Here is a 16,726-nt window from a genome sequence, read left to right as displayed (position 1 = left end):
GAAAAAAATGCAAAGTAATTAACATCCTTACATCACGTGAAATTCCTTGAATTGTAAACATTTCTATATCACGAGAAATTGCTTAAATTGTAAACATTAAAGATAAATCATATCTATTGTTCACCAATGGGAAACGCTGCTGCTTCCGCTCACTAGATATCTGGCATTTGTACACCCTCGTCCGTGGCGGAGTAGTTGCGAAGTACTAGGTTCGTATCCTGGGCAAGGTATGATGGACCTTTCATTCATCTATTTCATTACGTCTTCACCGTTGCAATTACCTATGAGAATAGGAAAGTCCAGTAATATACCTCTCTAGTATTTGTGGCTTCAAGTTGACTAAATGCAAGCCTGGAAATTGTTTTCTCCATGTCTAACTTCACGCTATTACCGCCTCAGCGGCCAAGCATTTCTGTTTCTGCAGGAAAGCAACTGCTTCTGGATTTTAAAAATATGAGCATTAATAATTCGACACATATATCGAAAATCGGTAGACACGTGTGTGCCTTTGGTGATAGCGATGGGCTCTGACTTTATATGGGGTAAGGCATTTTCAACCCCCTCCCAATTACCTCCAGCAGTGGCAGTGTGTTCCAGCCTTAAATATTCACACACACTTCAGAATTTAAGGACAGATAGAAGTGCATTATAAATATATAAAAAAATATTGAGTTATCTTTCTTTCGCTAAGTCATCCATTTAAAAGACTGGTAATATTTACTGTAAATATACTCCACGAATAAAGTACTGCACGAAGCAGAAGATACAAAGTAAAGAAACGAGTAACCAAAACAACCCCCCCCCCCAAGAAACTTATTTTTAAAGCAGTTTATTGTTGCACATGCGTTTATACTTTTAGTCTATGAGTATTTTTGATCAACAGTAAATTTTTTCAGTATATTTGTCGTTACATACAGTTGTCACAAAAAATAATTGAATGAAAACATTACATTCAAAAGTATGCACTATGTTGTGGGATGTAGAGTTCGTCAATCTATTCCCTCCCCTTCACCTCCACAAAGTCATATGAAGCCGGTTCCACACAATGGTACGGATTCTTCCAGACATCCCGACTCATTCTTATCGTCGTGACTAACCCAGAGGGAAAGAAATGAACGTCAACTAACCAGCGCGACAAAAACGATTATTCCACGACCTGGAGGTGAGTAGCAGCAGGACTGTATAGTGCTGAATTCTTTCAGGGTCGTCGAAAGAATTCTCGGGGCCTGGCGCAATGTTGATTTTGAGGCCCGTAGTGTGTGCTGCATGAAGCTTTGCTAATTAATAACTTATAAGTATTACACACACGCACTCATTTAAACAAGATTATGCACTTCGGGAGCATGGGGAAGAGGCAATTGTCAATAATTGCGAAACTTGTATACCTTGAACCCCTTGTGGGTAATTTTTTTATGTGTACATATGTCGTTCGGTAATTTATTTTCAGTGCTAAACGGTTGGCAAACGCCAGTCAACCTTTTCATCAGAACCATAAGGTCCGGCATAACAGCCCATATGGACAGAATATCCATATTTGTACTAAATGTCAGGGAGATCTCGCACGCATACAAATAAATCTGTAATCCTAATTCCTTCGTTTCTTGGATATGGAGTATATCTTCAGTTGTTAGTTGGTGGATGTGAAGGGTCTTTGCTTTATTCTTTCGTTGAGGCACTGAAGTTTTACGAATAAATGGATTAAGGATAAGTAAATATTCTAGTGATTTTAACCACAGTTAATCGACTGGATGGATTTCAGGCAGCAATCCTTTTTTAGTTTTTAATTATTAATCTTTGTTTATTCAAAACTGCTGTAAAGTCTAGTAACATGTTAATGGACTTCGTTCAGACCAGTATCAGACCAGTTCTCCGAAGTCATCTATCGGCAATAACGAAAGCTGTAATTTAGTGGCAATTGGGGTGGTCAAAAAATTGGCAATCTGCGCCCAAATAGCCGCAGCTTCTCCTTAGCCATGCAGAGATTACCAAGTTTTTATTACCAAATAGAATATTAACCCCCCCCCCATAAAATTCGCCGCCGCCTCTCCGTTTTTGGAACAAATGTTCTAGTCTACGCAATATTTGAAATATTCACACGGTAACAGACTACTTCCACGGTCTGGCCCCGGAATATAAGAAAATCATAGTAGAATGATACCAGTTTGTTTCAAGAGCACGAGCTTAACTTCAACAAAACTCTTTTGTCTAATCTAACAAAGTTCGCGTATTAAAACAAAATTATCATAGAACAAAAATTTGTAAATGCACATGTGGCAGCATTATTTATGTCTATCTGGGTAATTTCGATGTATTACTGTCTAGTGTAGGCCTAATGATTGTTTATTGATTTGGTTTATTTTACTTCGCTTTTCTGCCACTTTTGGCTAATCGCGAAGATGAGAATGATTAGTAATGAAATTGATGAAGGGACGCTCACAAAGAACACCCATGCCCAGGCCTCGATTCGAACTCGGGACCCCTGGTGTCGTAGCACCCTGTGCTATGTAGCGTATTGAGTGCAATTGTAAAAAATAACGCTCATTGCTTTGTTATTTAGCGCCACTTCCGGCCAATCGCGACGATGAGGATGAGCAATGATTAGATGAAATGAAGGGGCATTTATCAAAATATCAATGTCCAACCGGGATTTGAACCCGGGAGCTCCTGGGCCGAGAGAACTAAGGTCGACTGGTCGATAATATTTTTTATGTCTCGTAACAGCAGCTTCCTTCATAACAATTTTCACAAAAATGCCAAACATGCAATTCACAGTTTCGATTATCCCGATCTTAAAAAATATTTCACTTCCATATACAATAGTCCCAAACAGTTTTTAATCAATAAGTATACATTTAAGAAATGTATCAATATACGCTGTATAAAACACGCCTTATTACTATCTTCCATTTTGGCACGGGGCCGAGATAGCGCGCCTGACTGCAGATGGCGAGTCTTGGCATTTTCGTCCCGTAGGGTCCCGCTTATTTTTACGCACATATCTATAGCATGTAGACAATTATATTTATATTGCAGAAGGAGTGCTAACCTGTGTTACAAGAGTTGTTCAATGTGGTGGTCAACTGCATCACACATTCCCGGCATCTTTTGATAAAATTTTGATTGACGTATTTGTTCTGTTTGCAAGTTGTTTTCTTGCCGTTGTCAACACTACTACCGGAGTAAAAATTATGGATACTCTAGTTTGGACTCCAATTAAAAGTTAACCAGTACCAGAGGCCTGTACGAGACTGAAGAAACCCTTCCAAAAGTAGTCGTGCAACATGCAGGCCTCAATGCCTGCCAGGTTTTTCTCTTTACCCGGGTACTAAGAAGCCACGTGAGACCCAATGTAGTTCCTGCACCACTGTCAGTGTTTCCAACGGCCATTAAATTTTACTACTCATGGAGACATTGGAATTTATTCTAGTCGCAGGTGCCTTGAGTTTGTATAAATGTTCGATTTTGTAACTTCTCAAATTAGTTTTATTATTATGTCAAACGGACTACCACATATTTTCCAAATTTGTTTTGAAGATCTTGAAATAGGTTTGTGTGTTTTGTTCATTTTATGTCACATTTCTGGTTTTATAATCGTAAATCTTCTCAGTTTCATTTTTACGTTTGTTTGTTGAAATGTGTAAATACCATTGCCTGCTATTTGCACCCGTCTGAAGATACAAGCTAACAATTACTATATATTTTACATCGTGTTACTATTAGAACTAGATAACTCGCGACAACGTGAGAAAACGACTATTTGTTGAAATAGATGGCTATATGCAAAAACATTTTCTAATGTAAATTCTGATTTCATGTTTCATTTTATGGACCCCGTGCTTTAGTGTTCAGCGTCACGTGATATCTTAAATGTAATGGTTGAAAAAGTACTACAGTTCACCTATATTGAGTATAAAATTCCCTACACAATGAAATTTATGAAAGAAGAAAAAAAGCTATATTTGTGCCGTAGAGGGGATAATAGCACCAAGCAAGTCACGAGCAGTTTAACTTTTAAAAATAGAGGGTGGATATCTTGATCAACTAATTCGGATATTGAATTGGCAAAATTACACCCGAGAGAAAATCTGTAGCAACAGTTTTCAAAGTTCTTCGAAAAATTGTTCAATTGATTAATTGATTTGATGTTTTAAGTTCACTTTATGCACAGTAAGGCTAATCGGCAATGGACCTAAGTTTAAAGTGGGATCTGAACTACCATGTCCCTCCACCGGGTATCAAACCTGGGATCTCTTGATTACAAGGGGACACTGCACCATCGGGGACCCCCCCCCAAAAATATAGTTTAATGTAAACAATCACCAATCACACAATGTTCCAAAATATTTACAATGGCACTTTTTGCGAAACTTGGTTCGTACTCCTTTACAGGTGTCAGCAGTGGTACCCCCCCCCCACTTTTTTGCCCCCGCATGCTAACCTTATGAACCAAGGGAAATGAAACTGTCCTCCCCCCCCCCCCGACTTGTTGCACCTTGCCCCTTTAGTTTTGGAACCCAATCGCCGCCACTGGGTATGAGTGATACAAATGTTTTCTACCACGGAATAAATCTGCAATTTCAAATTGATAAACGTGATGAACATTTCAAGTGCTCCTTGAACAGTTTAGAATCTAAAAGTTGGGAACAGTGACTGCATGATTCATGTATCTGGAGACTGTGCAAAACCGGAATGAGCGTTCGCTGCAGATAAGCGAGCTGGGTCTTGCAAGGCCTGCCAGTTACCGCTGGACTTTCGATGATTGACAGTTCGAAACTCAGGCGAACAGTTTTACACGCTCGGTCGCCAGCCAGGCGGGCCTAAGAAGCGAATCTTGCGGATGTGCAGCGCTCTGACCAGTACACACACCTACATAGAAACGAGTTACATCAAAATTTAGCTTATTCAATTCTGCGCTAATCTATACTAACATTTTTTTTCGAGTCTGCCTTTTTAAGTTTTTATCGTCGTGAGGAAAAAAGGGTCCGTTTTTCTTTTTTAGTTTTGCAAATGGTCGTTCGCTTTAAAATTCTATAAATAAACAACGTGTTGTCCGATCGTGATGACATTTTAATACGGTGCAGGCAGAAAGGTTTTAAACAAAATTCTGAATTTTCAGATTTTAAAAATTGGTCAAAAGACCGTTCTTTTAAATTTGTGAAACAACTTTTTCTTAGGATTGGCCAGTCCTACAAATACGACCTTGTCTGACCACCTTTTGCCAATGTCAGTGCAGAAAGTTGCTTTGAGGTTGACCCAGACTATAATCAATGGATGACTGGAGGTAATCCTGAGGCGAGAGGTATAGGTGGCACCAGAGAAGCAACTCCTGCCTGACACAAGTCTTCAAAATTAGGAACAGACTCCCATATCGGATTGTTTGGACTTTTTACGTAAATGTCGAAAATCCCTTCTCCAGAATGTCATCACTAACTCCCAGTCCCCGATATTCTATCACTTCACTGCACCAAGAGATCATGCAAATATCACACGACAGAAGAAAGCAAAACTGAACCTCCCACGGTAACAAGTGTCCGCTATCCTCGAAAACTGCACGTTCTTGTGGACGAAAGAATCGGAGTTGTCAGTCGACGAAATATTTTACAGAAAGGAGATAATTAAGTACAAGTGGAAAATACGTCAGCATACATCCCAAAACACTTCAAAAGCTAAAATAAATTATGTTAAGCACAATATAACATCCTATTACATCACTATGCAATGTCTGGAGAGAGGGAAAAGGGGGGGGGGGGGCTCATTCGAATCCCATTGTAAGCATTGTGCTTATTTATGTTTTTCTCTTTTTAATCATTCATTCATATCATTGGGTCAACACTCATCTTCATCAACCTACAGGCTGAAATGTAATGAAACTCAAATAAAATGGGGCCTCCCCAATGGCGCAGTGGTAGCATGGTCACCTTGTAATCAAGGGATCCCGGGTTGGATACCCGGTGGAGGCACATAGTGGTTTGGATCCCACTTTAAACTGTAGGTCCAGTCCCGATTACCCTTTATTTGCATAAAACTTAAAACAACAACAAAATCAAATAAAATGTTGATCCCAAAATGAGATAAGCAGATACTCTGAGAATTGTGTGAAACTTGCAAATTGTTCACATATTTTCCCTCCCGACAGAGTGACACCACCAAAAGGGGTTTCATGCAAGATGCAACCCTAAGTCGGTCAGTCCATTTTGTTTGTCACCTCCTTATACAAAAAAAAATGCTGGTGTAACTTTAACCTCATATAAATATTTTATATGTGATAGTTTACTCGTATATATTAAATATAATATTCCACCATGACATATTCTTGCCCTCCTCTCTGATTCCTGTATCAGCAATCATTGTTTATAATGTATTTTTATTGCAACCCAACACAGTGATTTATCTATGCGTGACTGCTAAATGCTAGTAAGTTAAACATTTCAGGAAGGATATGTTGACTACTGCGAAAGCTGCCGAAATCTTTTTTACCCTCGATGAACAGGGAAAGAAGTGAGGGAGGGGGTGAACATGGGCAGACCCAAACATGTGGTCGGGGTTGATCTAAGCCAATAGGGTTTGCCTTTAAATTTCTAGGGTACCCAACAGAAGCAACAGCGTTTGCTTGTGGAAATCGGCAGAAACAAGGGTCAGGTGGGTGCAGACAGTCACAATCGGGATCATTTGGGACTGCCTTCAGGAAGGCCAGGCTAGGCATCACGAGACAGGCAGCAGCTTGTTTGGGCAGAAATGGGAATTTCTTGCAGTGGAAGTGCTCTCGGAGCGACAATTGTTGAATTTTCATTTTCGGGGAAAATGAAAAAATGTGTAATTTTTGTTGGGTACATATTGCATACCCCGAATGCATGCCTGTTGTTATGAAAGGTGTAAAAACAATCTTGCAATCTTGAGAATGACCCTACTGTGAACAAGAAGTACTACTAGGAATAAATGTCTGAATTACTCTACATAAAATTTAATATAAATAGCAGTGGTTTTTCGATGATACAAACATCACACCTCTCATGGGAAACGCTGCATCACATCCAAATCCTGGCACTGCCCATGTTAAAAGATGACCTGAGCAAGCTGTCTTCCATACTTGTACTTATGTGGTGTGAAGACTTTTGTTGTTTACATCGTATCAAATAATTTTTGTCTTGTTATGAACAAATTTTAGAAAAAAATAATGATAAACGATCTCTAGAATTATTTTTTTTCCTTGTTGCAGGCTGCCAAAATGAGTGTGATAATACGCCTACAGAACCTGCCTTGGTCTGCAAATGCCTTGGACATTCGACAGTACTTTCGAGGATTGTCTATACCAGAAGGTGGAGTGCACATAGTTGGTGGAGAACAAGGAGATGCTTTTATAGCATTTAGGTAAGAGATAATTTATTTTTTAATCTTATTTTGTATTGCAGGAGGTGTGGACGATTTGTGTTGATGTTCATAAATATAATATGTTGCCTTTTCAAATATTTTATTTTCTGTATTCTTGTGGTACTTTGTTGGCATTGCCAATCATGTTCTTTGTGCCTGTTCAACAAGAATCAGTCCCTGGAGTTTAGTGTACTAAATATTAATTAAACATCATAGTACTCACAACACCACAACCTTCAAAACATGCCTTGGCTGATTTGAGCTTAGCACATTAACTCACACAGCGGCACTTTTTCTTTTAGAGAGAAATAATTTTTGGCCTTTTGAAGTAAATATTACAAATAAGAATTATCATGCCTTTTGCTTGAAATATATCATAAAAAATTAGGTTTTTTACGTGGTACATTTTCTATATGTAAATTTCAATAGTCACTGTAGCTGTGCATTCCTCAGTTTATAAGGTAAGATTTGAACATCCTCGCTTCTCCAGTTTCTGAAAGTTATAAGTAAATAAAAATTATCTGCAATAATTGCGGAGTGTCTAGTATGTGGCAACTCAGAAAATAATATTTTGTTTCTTCAGAATTCTAAGTATGTCACTTTAATACATGTGAAAGAAGAGAAAGCATTTACTGAATACAAATAAAAATCTACTTATCTCAAAGTCCATACGCTTCTATTGGAATAAATACATCCTGAAATGAAAATTGCACTTTTAAGGCTCCTCAACTCAATCAGCAAACAGTAATGTCCATTGTCTGCTACTATGAATATAAATTTTTGTTTCAAATTCTTGATTCATGTTGACCTTACAGTAAAGATTGCGCAATCTGAAAATGCAGTTTCTGGGTTTATTAATATCTTGTTAAACACATTAATTCTATTATAGTGTTAATAAAAAGTGTTCCAGAATTATAATTCTCAAATAAATGACAAAGCTATATGCATGCTAAGTCCCATCAGTAAAGTTGGTCTTACTTGACACGACAATAAGGTATTATCTTCCCAGGATAAATACAAATTCACAATTGCACAACTTCGAACTTGAGTTGTTCTTTTTTCCCTCCAATAAGTTGTAGATTTATGCCTCTGTCATTGCAGGGTGTGCCAGCTAATAAGCAGTTTGAGAAACACCCAGTAAAATATGTTTAATTTTTTTATATATTTAAATGCTCGGATAACATATATAAAAGAACTTGTTTTCATTACAAAAATTAGTCTTTGCTCAGATATACTAACCATGACTAGATCTACAGTTTCAAGTGGAATCTGAACTTTGGATTATAAGGGCACAGCATTATCACTATGCCTGTTTTTCTCATTGCATTAAATTGTTATGTGTAAAATACAGTTTTTGGAGTATCATGTATTGAAATTCCCTGTAAAAAATATCAGTATCTTGAGTAAGTTGCCCATCACTCAGTGGTAACATTTTGACACATTTTCCTTGTGTATAGATATTTCTTCAAAACTTTTACATATAGGGTGTTCCACAAGTCTTGACCCACATGAGCTTTGTAGTTTCCCGAAAATCGTATTGGATGCTAATTACAAGTGGACTGTTCTCCGATTGCTCAGTTTTTGTTTCTGGAGTCCACTGAAGGTGTGCTGTACAAGTTCAAAATTCCGAGCATTCTGTCTTAAGAGTGCTTGTACAAGCATGTCAGCAAATTTCTGCTAGTGTGATCCATAACGTGCTGCAGGTGTGGAGATTTCATCTTCAACAGCATATGCAACACAACAGTGTATTGTAGGGTGCATTCCATTGCCACGGGTGGGACATGCACTTTTGATCAACATAACTATCCTTAAAATACTTTCACAGATTTTTAGCTATAAGTGAACAATTTTGTGTCACGGGTAGGATAGACGAAGCACTGACTCTTCACTTAATAAGAAGTTTATTTTAATTTCTGTGAATTGTGAAATGTTGAAAAATAAATAATTTTAGATAATTAGAGAAGGTAATTGATTTTTGAATGTTCTAGTGGAATTGAGGGGGAAATGTAATAGTTAAAGGAGAAATTGATTGTTTTTTGGTGTCATGGGTGGGACACAATAGAAAACACAACTAAATCAGAAAGTTAAAATACACTAATAATATGTAAAATACATTCTACTTTCAAACTTGATTATGTATAATATTTGAATTTTTATCCAACAGGCAATTTTTGATTGTTCACTCACAAGATAAGATAAAGTTAGAGCATTGCTTTTAATTTTGAAAATTGAGATTAAGGGGCACTTTCTCATTTTTTCTCTTATGGGTCCAGACTTATGAGACACCCTGCATGTTGTGTTAAAATGTTCGGATTGTACAGAATTGTGTACTTTTTATAAAAAAAAAAATCTTCTGAGTTTTGGCACATTCGAATACTTTGAAATGGGTTTCAAGATTGTTGTATTACCCCTTGACTTAATGCCTTTTACATCAGCCTATTCCAAGTGAGAGCACACGTAGAGAATATACTTTATTGGCTTTATTGTCTTTGCCAAATGAAGTGTACGAGGGGGGGCTGGAAAGTTCATGAAATCACCCAGAAGAAATACATCTGGAACAACCATTTTAATACATTATTCAACGTATTCCCCCCGAAGCTCAATACACTTTTCATAACGATGTTTCAACATTTGTAACCCTTTCAAATAGAAGGTTTTGTCCTGCCATGCAAACCAGCCCTCCACCTCCTCAACCAGTGCCTCTTCGGACAGAAAATGTGTGCCCTTGAGATGTTTTTTGAGGTTTGGAAAGAGGTGATAGTCGGATGGGGCCAGATCAGGTGAATAGGGTGGGTGGGGTACACAGGTAAAGCCCAGATCCGCCAGCAATTGCATGGTTTAATGGGCCTTGTGCGAGGGCGTATTGTCCTGGAGAAATTGCACACCACGGCTCACTTTTCCCTGACGATTTTCCTTCAGAGCCGCCTTCAATTCAATCAAATATTGGGAATAAACAGCAGCATTGATGGTTTCGCCCTGTTTAAGTTGTTTTATGAGGATGACACCATCCTTATCCCAAAATACCGATGCCAGAACCTTCCCCGCTGACCTTTGGCTTCGGAACTTTTTTGGTCGAGGAGACCCACTGTGGCGCCACTCCATGGGTTGCTGTTTAGTATGTGGGTCATAATGGTGAATCCATGTTTCATCTCCAGTCACCAGACAGCGCAAAAAATCATCAGGATGTTGAAATTTGCGCACGATCTCCCGTGACATCTCACCCGTGTTCTCTTCTGGTCAGCATTCAGACATTTTGGGATCCATTTCGCACTGAGCTTCCGCATGTCCAGATACTCTGATATTATGACACCCACACGGTCATGCAATATCCTCAGATACGCAGCAATGGTTTTGGTGGATATGCGCCTATCTTCCATGAACATGTTGTGCACTTTGACAATGTTTCCCCTGGGCACTGCACTTGCAGGCCTGCCAGAGCAGGGTTCATCTTCAGTCTCACCATGTCCAGTCTTAAAACGCCTCACCCATTTGTTTACTGTTGTATATCCTGGGGCATGTTCTCCCAAAGTCTCATGAAGAGTTTTATGGATATCCATAGGGGATTTGTATTGCAACACGAAAAATTTGATGACACTGCGAAGCTCATTCTTCTCAAATTTCCTTAGATCCTCCGCCATCTCTTCTTACTGAACGTGAAACAAAAAAAATAACAATGACAAAAGGATCATATGCAGGATAAGAGGTTCACAATATATGCTCTTTCTAATGGCTACAATGATTTGTTTCAATTTTTATTTCTTCTGGGTGATTTCATGAACTTTCCAGCCCCCCCTCGTATGTGTATGTATTCTAGTATTATGTGATGTTGTTTGTCTTCATGAAGAATAGAAAACTTTTTAATGTAAAGTTTAAATTGTGGTTTCCTACATATTTTTCTCTTTTGCTGCAGCACTGATGAAGATGCTCGCCAGGCAATGGCAATGGATGGAGGCAAAATTAAAGAGGTGAAGATCAAGCTTCTGCTGAGTTCCCGCACAGAAATGCAGAAAGTGATTGAACTTGCCCGTCAACAGACACTGTCGCTGCAAAGTTTCATGCAGGCACCACCAGTACCTGTTCCAATCCAGCCTCCACTTATGCAAACCATGCCCAGCATACCAGGTCAGTTGGTCCCTGCAGTAGCCCCTGTTGCAAATGTTGGTCATTCCGCAATGATGCCCATGGATCCGATGGGCACTGCTGCACCAGCTCCGACGCGACCACCAGTCAACAAACCCCCAATTCCAGATCAGAAGGATGCACGAGATGGGAACCACGAGAAAAAGGATTCTGATAGAGTGAAAGACAGGAGTGAAAGGTCGCACTCGCGAGATACTGACAAGCGTGACAGGAGAGATAGAGACCGAAACCGTGACAGGGATCGTTACAGAGATAGGGATCGTGACAGGCGCCGACGAGGAGATAGAAGTAGATCTCGAAGTCACAGTAGGGATAGAGAACGTGGAAATAGTCGTCGACGAGATCGAAGCCGATCAAGAGAGCGTAGTCGCGACAAAGACAAAGACAAGGTTGCAAGAGGTCCAAAAGACAAAAGAGATGCTGGACAACAAGAACAAGCTTCTGATCAGAACGATGTTGTTATGGTCCATTACCAGCCTCCTCCAGCTGCTGCTCAACAAAATACGCCATCCCCTCAGGCAAGAGTTCCGCAACCAAATCTTCCAGCACCGGCTGCAGAAACGGCTCAGCAGAAACCTCTACAACTGCCTCAACAACCGCAGTTGCAACCTCCACAATTACAACAGCCTCATCTTCAGCAACCGCAAATGCAGCCACCACAACTTCAGCAGCCTCATCTTCAACCACCTCAGCTCCAGCATCCTCAGATGCATCCGCTTTTCCCACATCATCTCCAGCAACCACCCTTTCTGCAGCCACCACATCTTCAACCTCCACATATGCAACCTCAGCATCTTCAGCAACCCCATCTTCAGCCTCATATGCAACATCCCCATCCTCAACAGGTTTATCCACAGCAGCCACATCTTCAACCTCAGCTTATGCGGCAAGCAGACATACCCAATGGAAATATGGGTGATATGGCAATGGGAACCACAGGCATGGGTGGCTGGAATCCGATGGGGTTCAATGCACCAAATAAAGATATGCATCCGGGATTTCCAGGTAACAGACCTGGGCAAGTTCCTACAACTATGCCTCAGCAAAGAGATTTTGATCCAAGCCACAGAGGTCCTGGCCCTTTCCAGCCTGATACGAAGACACCAGGTCCTGCACTTCCGGGTATGCCACCTGGTCGTGAACCGATGCCGAACCAGTTTGGCGGCGACAGATTTTTTAGAAATGAGCCGTTTCCAGGCAGCGTTCCTTCTGATGGTCCTAGAGACGTTCCTCCTCGAGAGCAACATGGAGCAAGTGGCTGGCCACCCCAGAGGCAAAACGAGTTGCAGAGATACCCACGGCAGGAGAACTTCCAACCTGAAGATGATGAAATGGAGTTGGAAGATATGGAAGATCCGTTTGCAGATGAACATGACGAGTATGAAAATGATCCATTTGCAGATGACAAGGAGGACGAATCATCGCAATCTTTTGGACAAGGATTTAGAGGGGGCGGCAATTCAAGGTTTCATGATAGAAACAGTGGCTATCCCCCAACACGTGGACGATTTCCAGGTCAAGACAGGTTTGGTCCAGGCAGGATGGGAGCTGGGCTTCAAGATAGACCACAAGTGGGAGACCGAATGAGAGGCAGAGATGCAGATAAGCCAGGTGGTGGTCCGGATAGATTTGAACCAAACAGGATGGGTGGTGGGCAGGAAAGAAGACCTGGTGCAGAGAGAGGACAGGGTCCACTTCAAGCTAGGATGGGTCCTACTTTCCCTGGTCAACAAGATAGGCCGCCTCTCTTGGAAAGGCCAACGCTAATTCCTCAAGATAGGCAAGCACCAGCCAAAGCATCTACAGGCTATCCGGATAGAAACACCATGTCACAGAGAAGAGAGCCTGAAAAGTTTCATCCTTCCGACAAGGATGCAGATGACAGACGAGGATCGTACCAAGATCGGAGATCATTTAGAAACGACCGAAGAGAACCAGACTACCAAAGAGGTGGCGATAGGTACAGAGACCACGAAGGCGATTTGAGGAGAGGTGGACGATTTAGTGATCGAGGGTCACGTTCTCGTGGCGGTGGGTTCAATGAAAGGCCAGGAAGAGGAGATCACAGAGATAGGTTTTCTGAGAGACGAGAAAGAGTGAGTAAATGGAGTGATGCAAAATCCACTGGCAATTGTGTTCTGATGCGAAATGTACCCTTGCAATGTGGGTATAAGGATGTTCGTGGCCTTTTTCCAGGATTGCATATCTCAAATTCTGGAATTAAATTTATCAATGATAATGAAGGAAACAGAACTGGAATTGCTTATATTAGGTTTGTAAAGACAGAAGACAAGGAATATGCATTGCAGAAGAATGGTCAGACTATAGATAACAAAATAATAGTAATTGAAGATGTGGATGATGGGGAATTTGATAAAGCTGTTGATTCATATTATCCATCAAATGATGACAAGAAAGAATCTGATAAGAGGAGACAAGAAGAGTCCAGAAATAAAGATAACAAGAGAGACAAGTTCCAGGACATGAAAGATAAAAGGGACAAGACCTCAGAAAAAGATAAGAGAGATAAGACTCATATGTTTCAAGATAATAGAAAAGATAAGGTTCCAGATACAAAGGGAATAAAGGACCAAGGTTTTGTATGTCTTTACTTGCAATCACTTCCTCATTATATGAAAACACAGGACGTGATGAAATTCTTCCAGAACTTTACTGTAGTGGATGTTGTTATGGAAACGGAAAAGGGAGGAGCAGTAAAGGCATTTGTCCAGTTCAGCACACATGAAGATGCCAAGAAGGCTCTAGCTACACATAGCAATCTCACCATTGGCCACAAAACAATTTCTCTTTCACTATGCGCACTTGAAAAGATGGAGGAAACTAAAAAGAATGTTGGTGGTGTAATGATTCTTGACGTTAAAAATGAGAAGATTGCACCAGCTGAACCAGTAAAGAATGCACTTCCCATCAATGCAACCCCAAAAGTTACCCCATCAAAGCCTGCTCCGAAGGAAAGTCTGTTAGGTCCTATCAAAACCGGACCAGCTTTTGGCAAGCCTTCGGAACCTGTCAACAAAACTCCACCGTCTGCCAACAAGGCTTCTGCCCCCATCAACAAAGCTGCCCCACCTGTAAACAATGTTCCACTGATAGCCAACAAGGCAGCACCTAATAAACCACTGCATGATCCCCGTGCCGGAAATGCTCAAGTTCAAGTCATCCCCCAACCTCAAGAACTCATGATTGTGAAAACTGACTGTGTCCTCTTGCAAGGCTTGCCCCAAAGTGCAAATGACAGAGACATTCTGGACTTTTTCTCTGATGTAGGTCTAGTGCCACTGCGAATTCATATAATGCTTGATAAGTTTGGGAAACCATCTGGGGATGCATTCTGCGAGTTCAGCAATTTTGAAGAAACAGCACGAGCCGCCAACAAACACAACAATCCAATGGGAAAACAGAGTATTAGTGTGAAACTGGTTCCCCGTGGTGAAATGCTGGAAGCTTTAGGCATACCTGAAATTCCTGAACACCAAGAAGCAGATATGCCGGAACAACATATGATGAAACCCCCACGGCAAGGCTTGTTAGGTCATGGTCCAGGCATTGTACCTCTACTGAATGTAGATGCTTCGAATTCTCCAAAAAGCCGACCACCACCTCTTCTTGGACAACGTATAATGCATCCACGGCTAGACAATCGTCCAGGTAGGCGTCCAGGTAGGCACGAACCATTTCCAGACATGCAAGAACTTCAAGAACTTCCTGTTGTGGAAGGTTTCGGTAAACCTGGTTGTGTTGTAGCAATGGAGAATGTACCTTACAAGGCCGGTATAGAGGACATTTTGACGTTTTTCTGCGATTTTAAAGTTGCCCGAGAAAATGTTATCAGAAGATACAATGAGTTGGGTATGCCAACTGGTGATGCAAGAGTAGCTTTTGACCATCCTGCTGAAGCTCAGAGAGCAATACATGAACTCAGAGGGTCCAAAATACGAGATCGGTTGATTTATTTGAGTATCGTGTAATGTGAAGGAAAATGTGCTCTTGTGGAGTGTGATGGCTTTCCATGAGTTAACTTATAGCACATTGTGTGTGTCTGTGCTAGTAGTGTGGCATTAATGTTTTTAAACTGTGTACAGGATTTAGTGATAACAACTAGGCATCGAGTGTCATGGCCTTGCATAAGTATAAACTTAAATGCCATACATGTGTGCATTATGTGTAACAAAAGTCCAGCAAGTACTCTGTGTTTAACATATATGTGTTACATAGTTCATTCTATTTGACAATGCTCCAATAAGTACGGTGCGCGTGTGTTTGCATGAGTGTGCATTTTGTTTCACGTGGATAGTGCATTTGTCCATTTAGGAGACTGGAACAATACTTTTATTTATAACTTTAGACTTGGACTAAGAGGACTGTTGAATACAGCCTTTAGAAGAATTCTTTATTCTTTAAAAATGAATTTGCGTATTTAGTGAACACATTATAATCTGTTTCAGTTGTAGTACTTTACTAATATGTAGTTTTGAAAGCAAGTTATTTCATCCTGTTTGTACTTTATTAAGTCTGTATATTTGTGTAATTCTTTGAAGTATATGTCATGTCATCAGTTCCATTTATACTATCTGATGTTCACTCCTTTGGACGATGACAGGATGTTGAATGTCCCCTTCCATCCTTTCCATTTTTGTAATGTACAGTCTTCGCACAGGTAGAGAAATTGTTTATTTTGTTGTTTACATGAGCAGTTCACAAGTTGTGAAAAATAAACATAATTATCAAACTATGACTTTTTATTAGTTACTGCAGAATGAATTACTGATACATCTTAGGCCAGGTATACATCAAAACATCTTCCTTAGCATTTTTCTTAACATATTTGCTATGATCGAATTCTACTATGTAAAATGAAGAAATTTTACAGCATTTTTGCATATTCCATAACATATTTCACAGATAGAATGGACTGAGTGCAATGTAAACAATGTATCACTTTACATTTTTGAAAGTCAATAACTAATCCACTGAGAGAGAAAATGTTTTAGGTACAAATTAATAGCACTTTTTAAATACATACTGTATAGTGCTTACTGTTCAATTGTAAACACCGGGCTCTAGCCAGTGGAGTGCCCAAAGGGGGGGGGGTTGGTGGGGGTTATAACCCCTCCCTTTTGGCCCAGTATTCCTAAGAAAAGAACATCAAATGCAGGAAAAGATGGCAAAATGAGGGCTGACTATTAAAAAATGTATA

The 16,726-nt window shown here is 40.2% G+C and overlaps 1 protein-coding gene across 1 annotated transcript in view; it reads left to right on the top strand.

Annotated features, from left to right (window-relative positions):
* LOC145998937 (uncharacterized) overlaps positions 1-16,249 on the top strand; it is a 128,734-nt gene extending 112,485 nt beyond the window's left edge. Inside the window, exons 4-5 of the mRNA XM_083135738.1 lie at positions 7,217-7,368; positions 11,279-16,249. Of these exons, the coding sequence (XP_082991864.1) occupies positions 7,226-7,368; positions 11,279-15,497 (4,362 nt within the window). The 5' untranslated portion in view covers positions 7,217-7,225 and the 3' untranslated portion in view covers positions 15,498-16,249. The remainder of the gene's footprint in view (positions 1-7,216; positions 7,369-11,278) is intronic.
* Positions 16,250-16,726: the final 477 nt, after the last annotated feature.

This window comes from Lepisma saccharinum, chromosome 14 (genome assembly GCF_977018435.1).
Source record: "Lepisma saccharinum chromosome 14, izLepSacc3.1, whole genome shotgun sequence".
NCBI classification, from domain to species: Eukaryota; Metazoa; Arthropoda; class Insecta; order Zygentoma; family Lepismatidae; genus Lepisma; species Lepisma saccharinum.
Note: the sequence above shows the minus strand (reverse complement) of the source record. Positions and strands in the feature narration are given on the sequence as shown.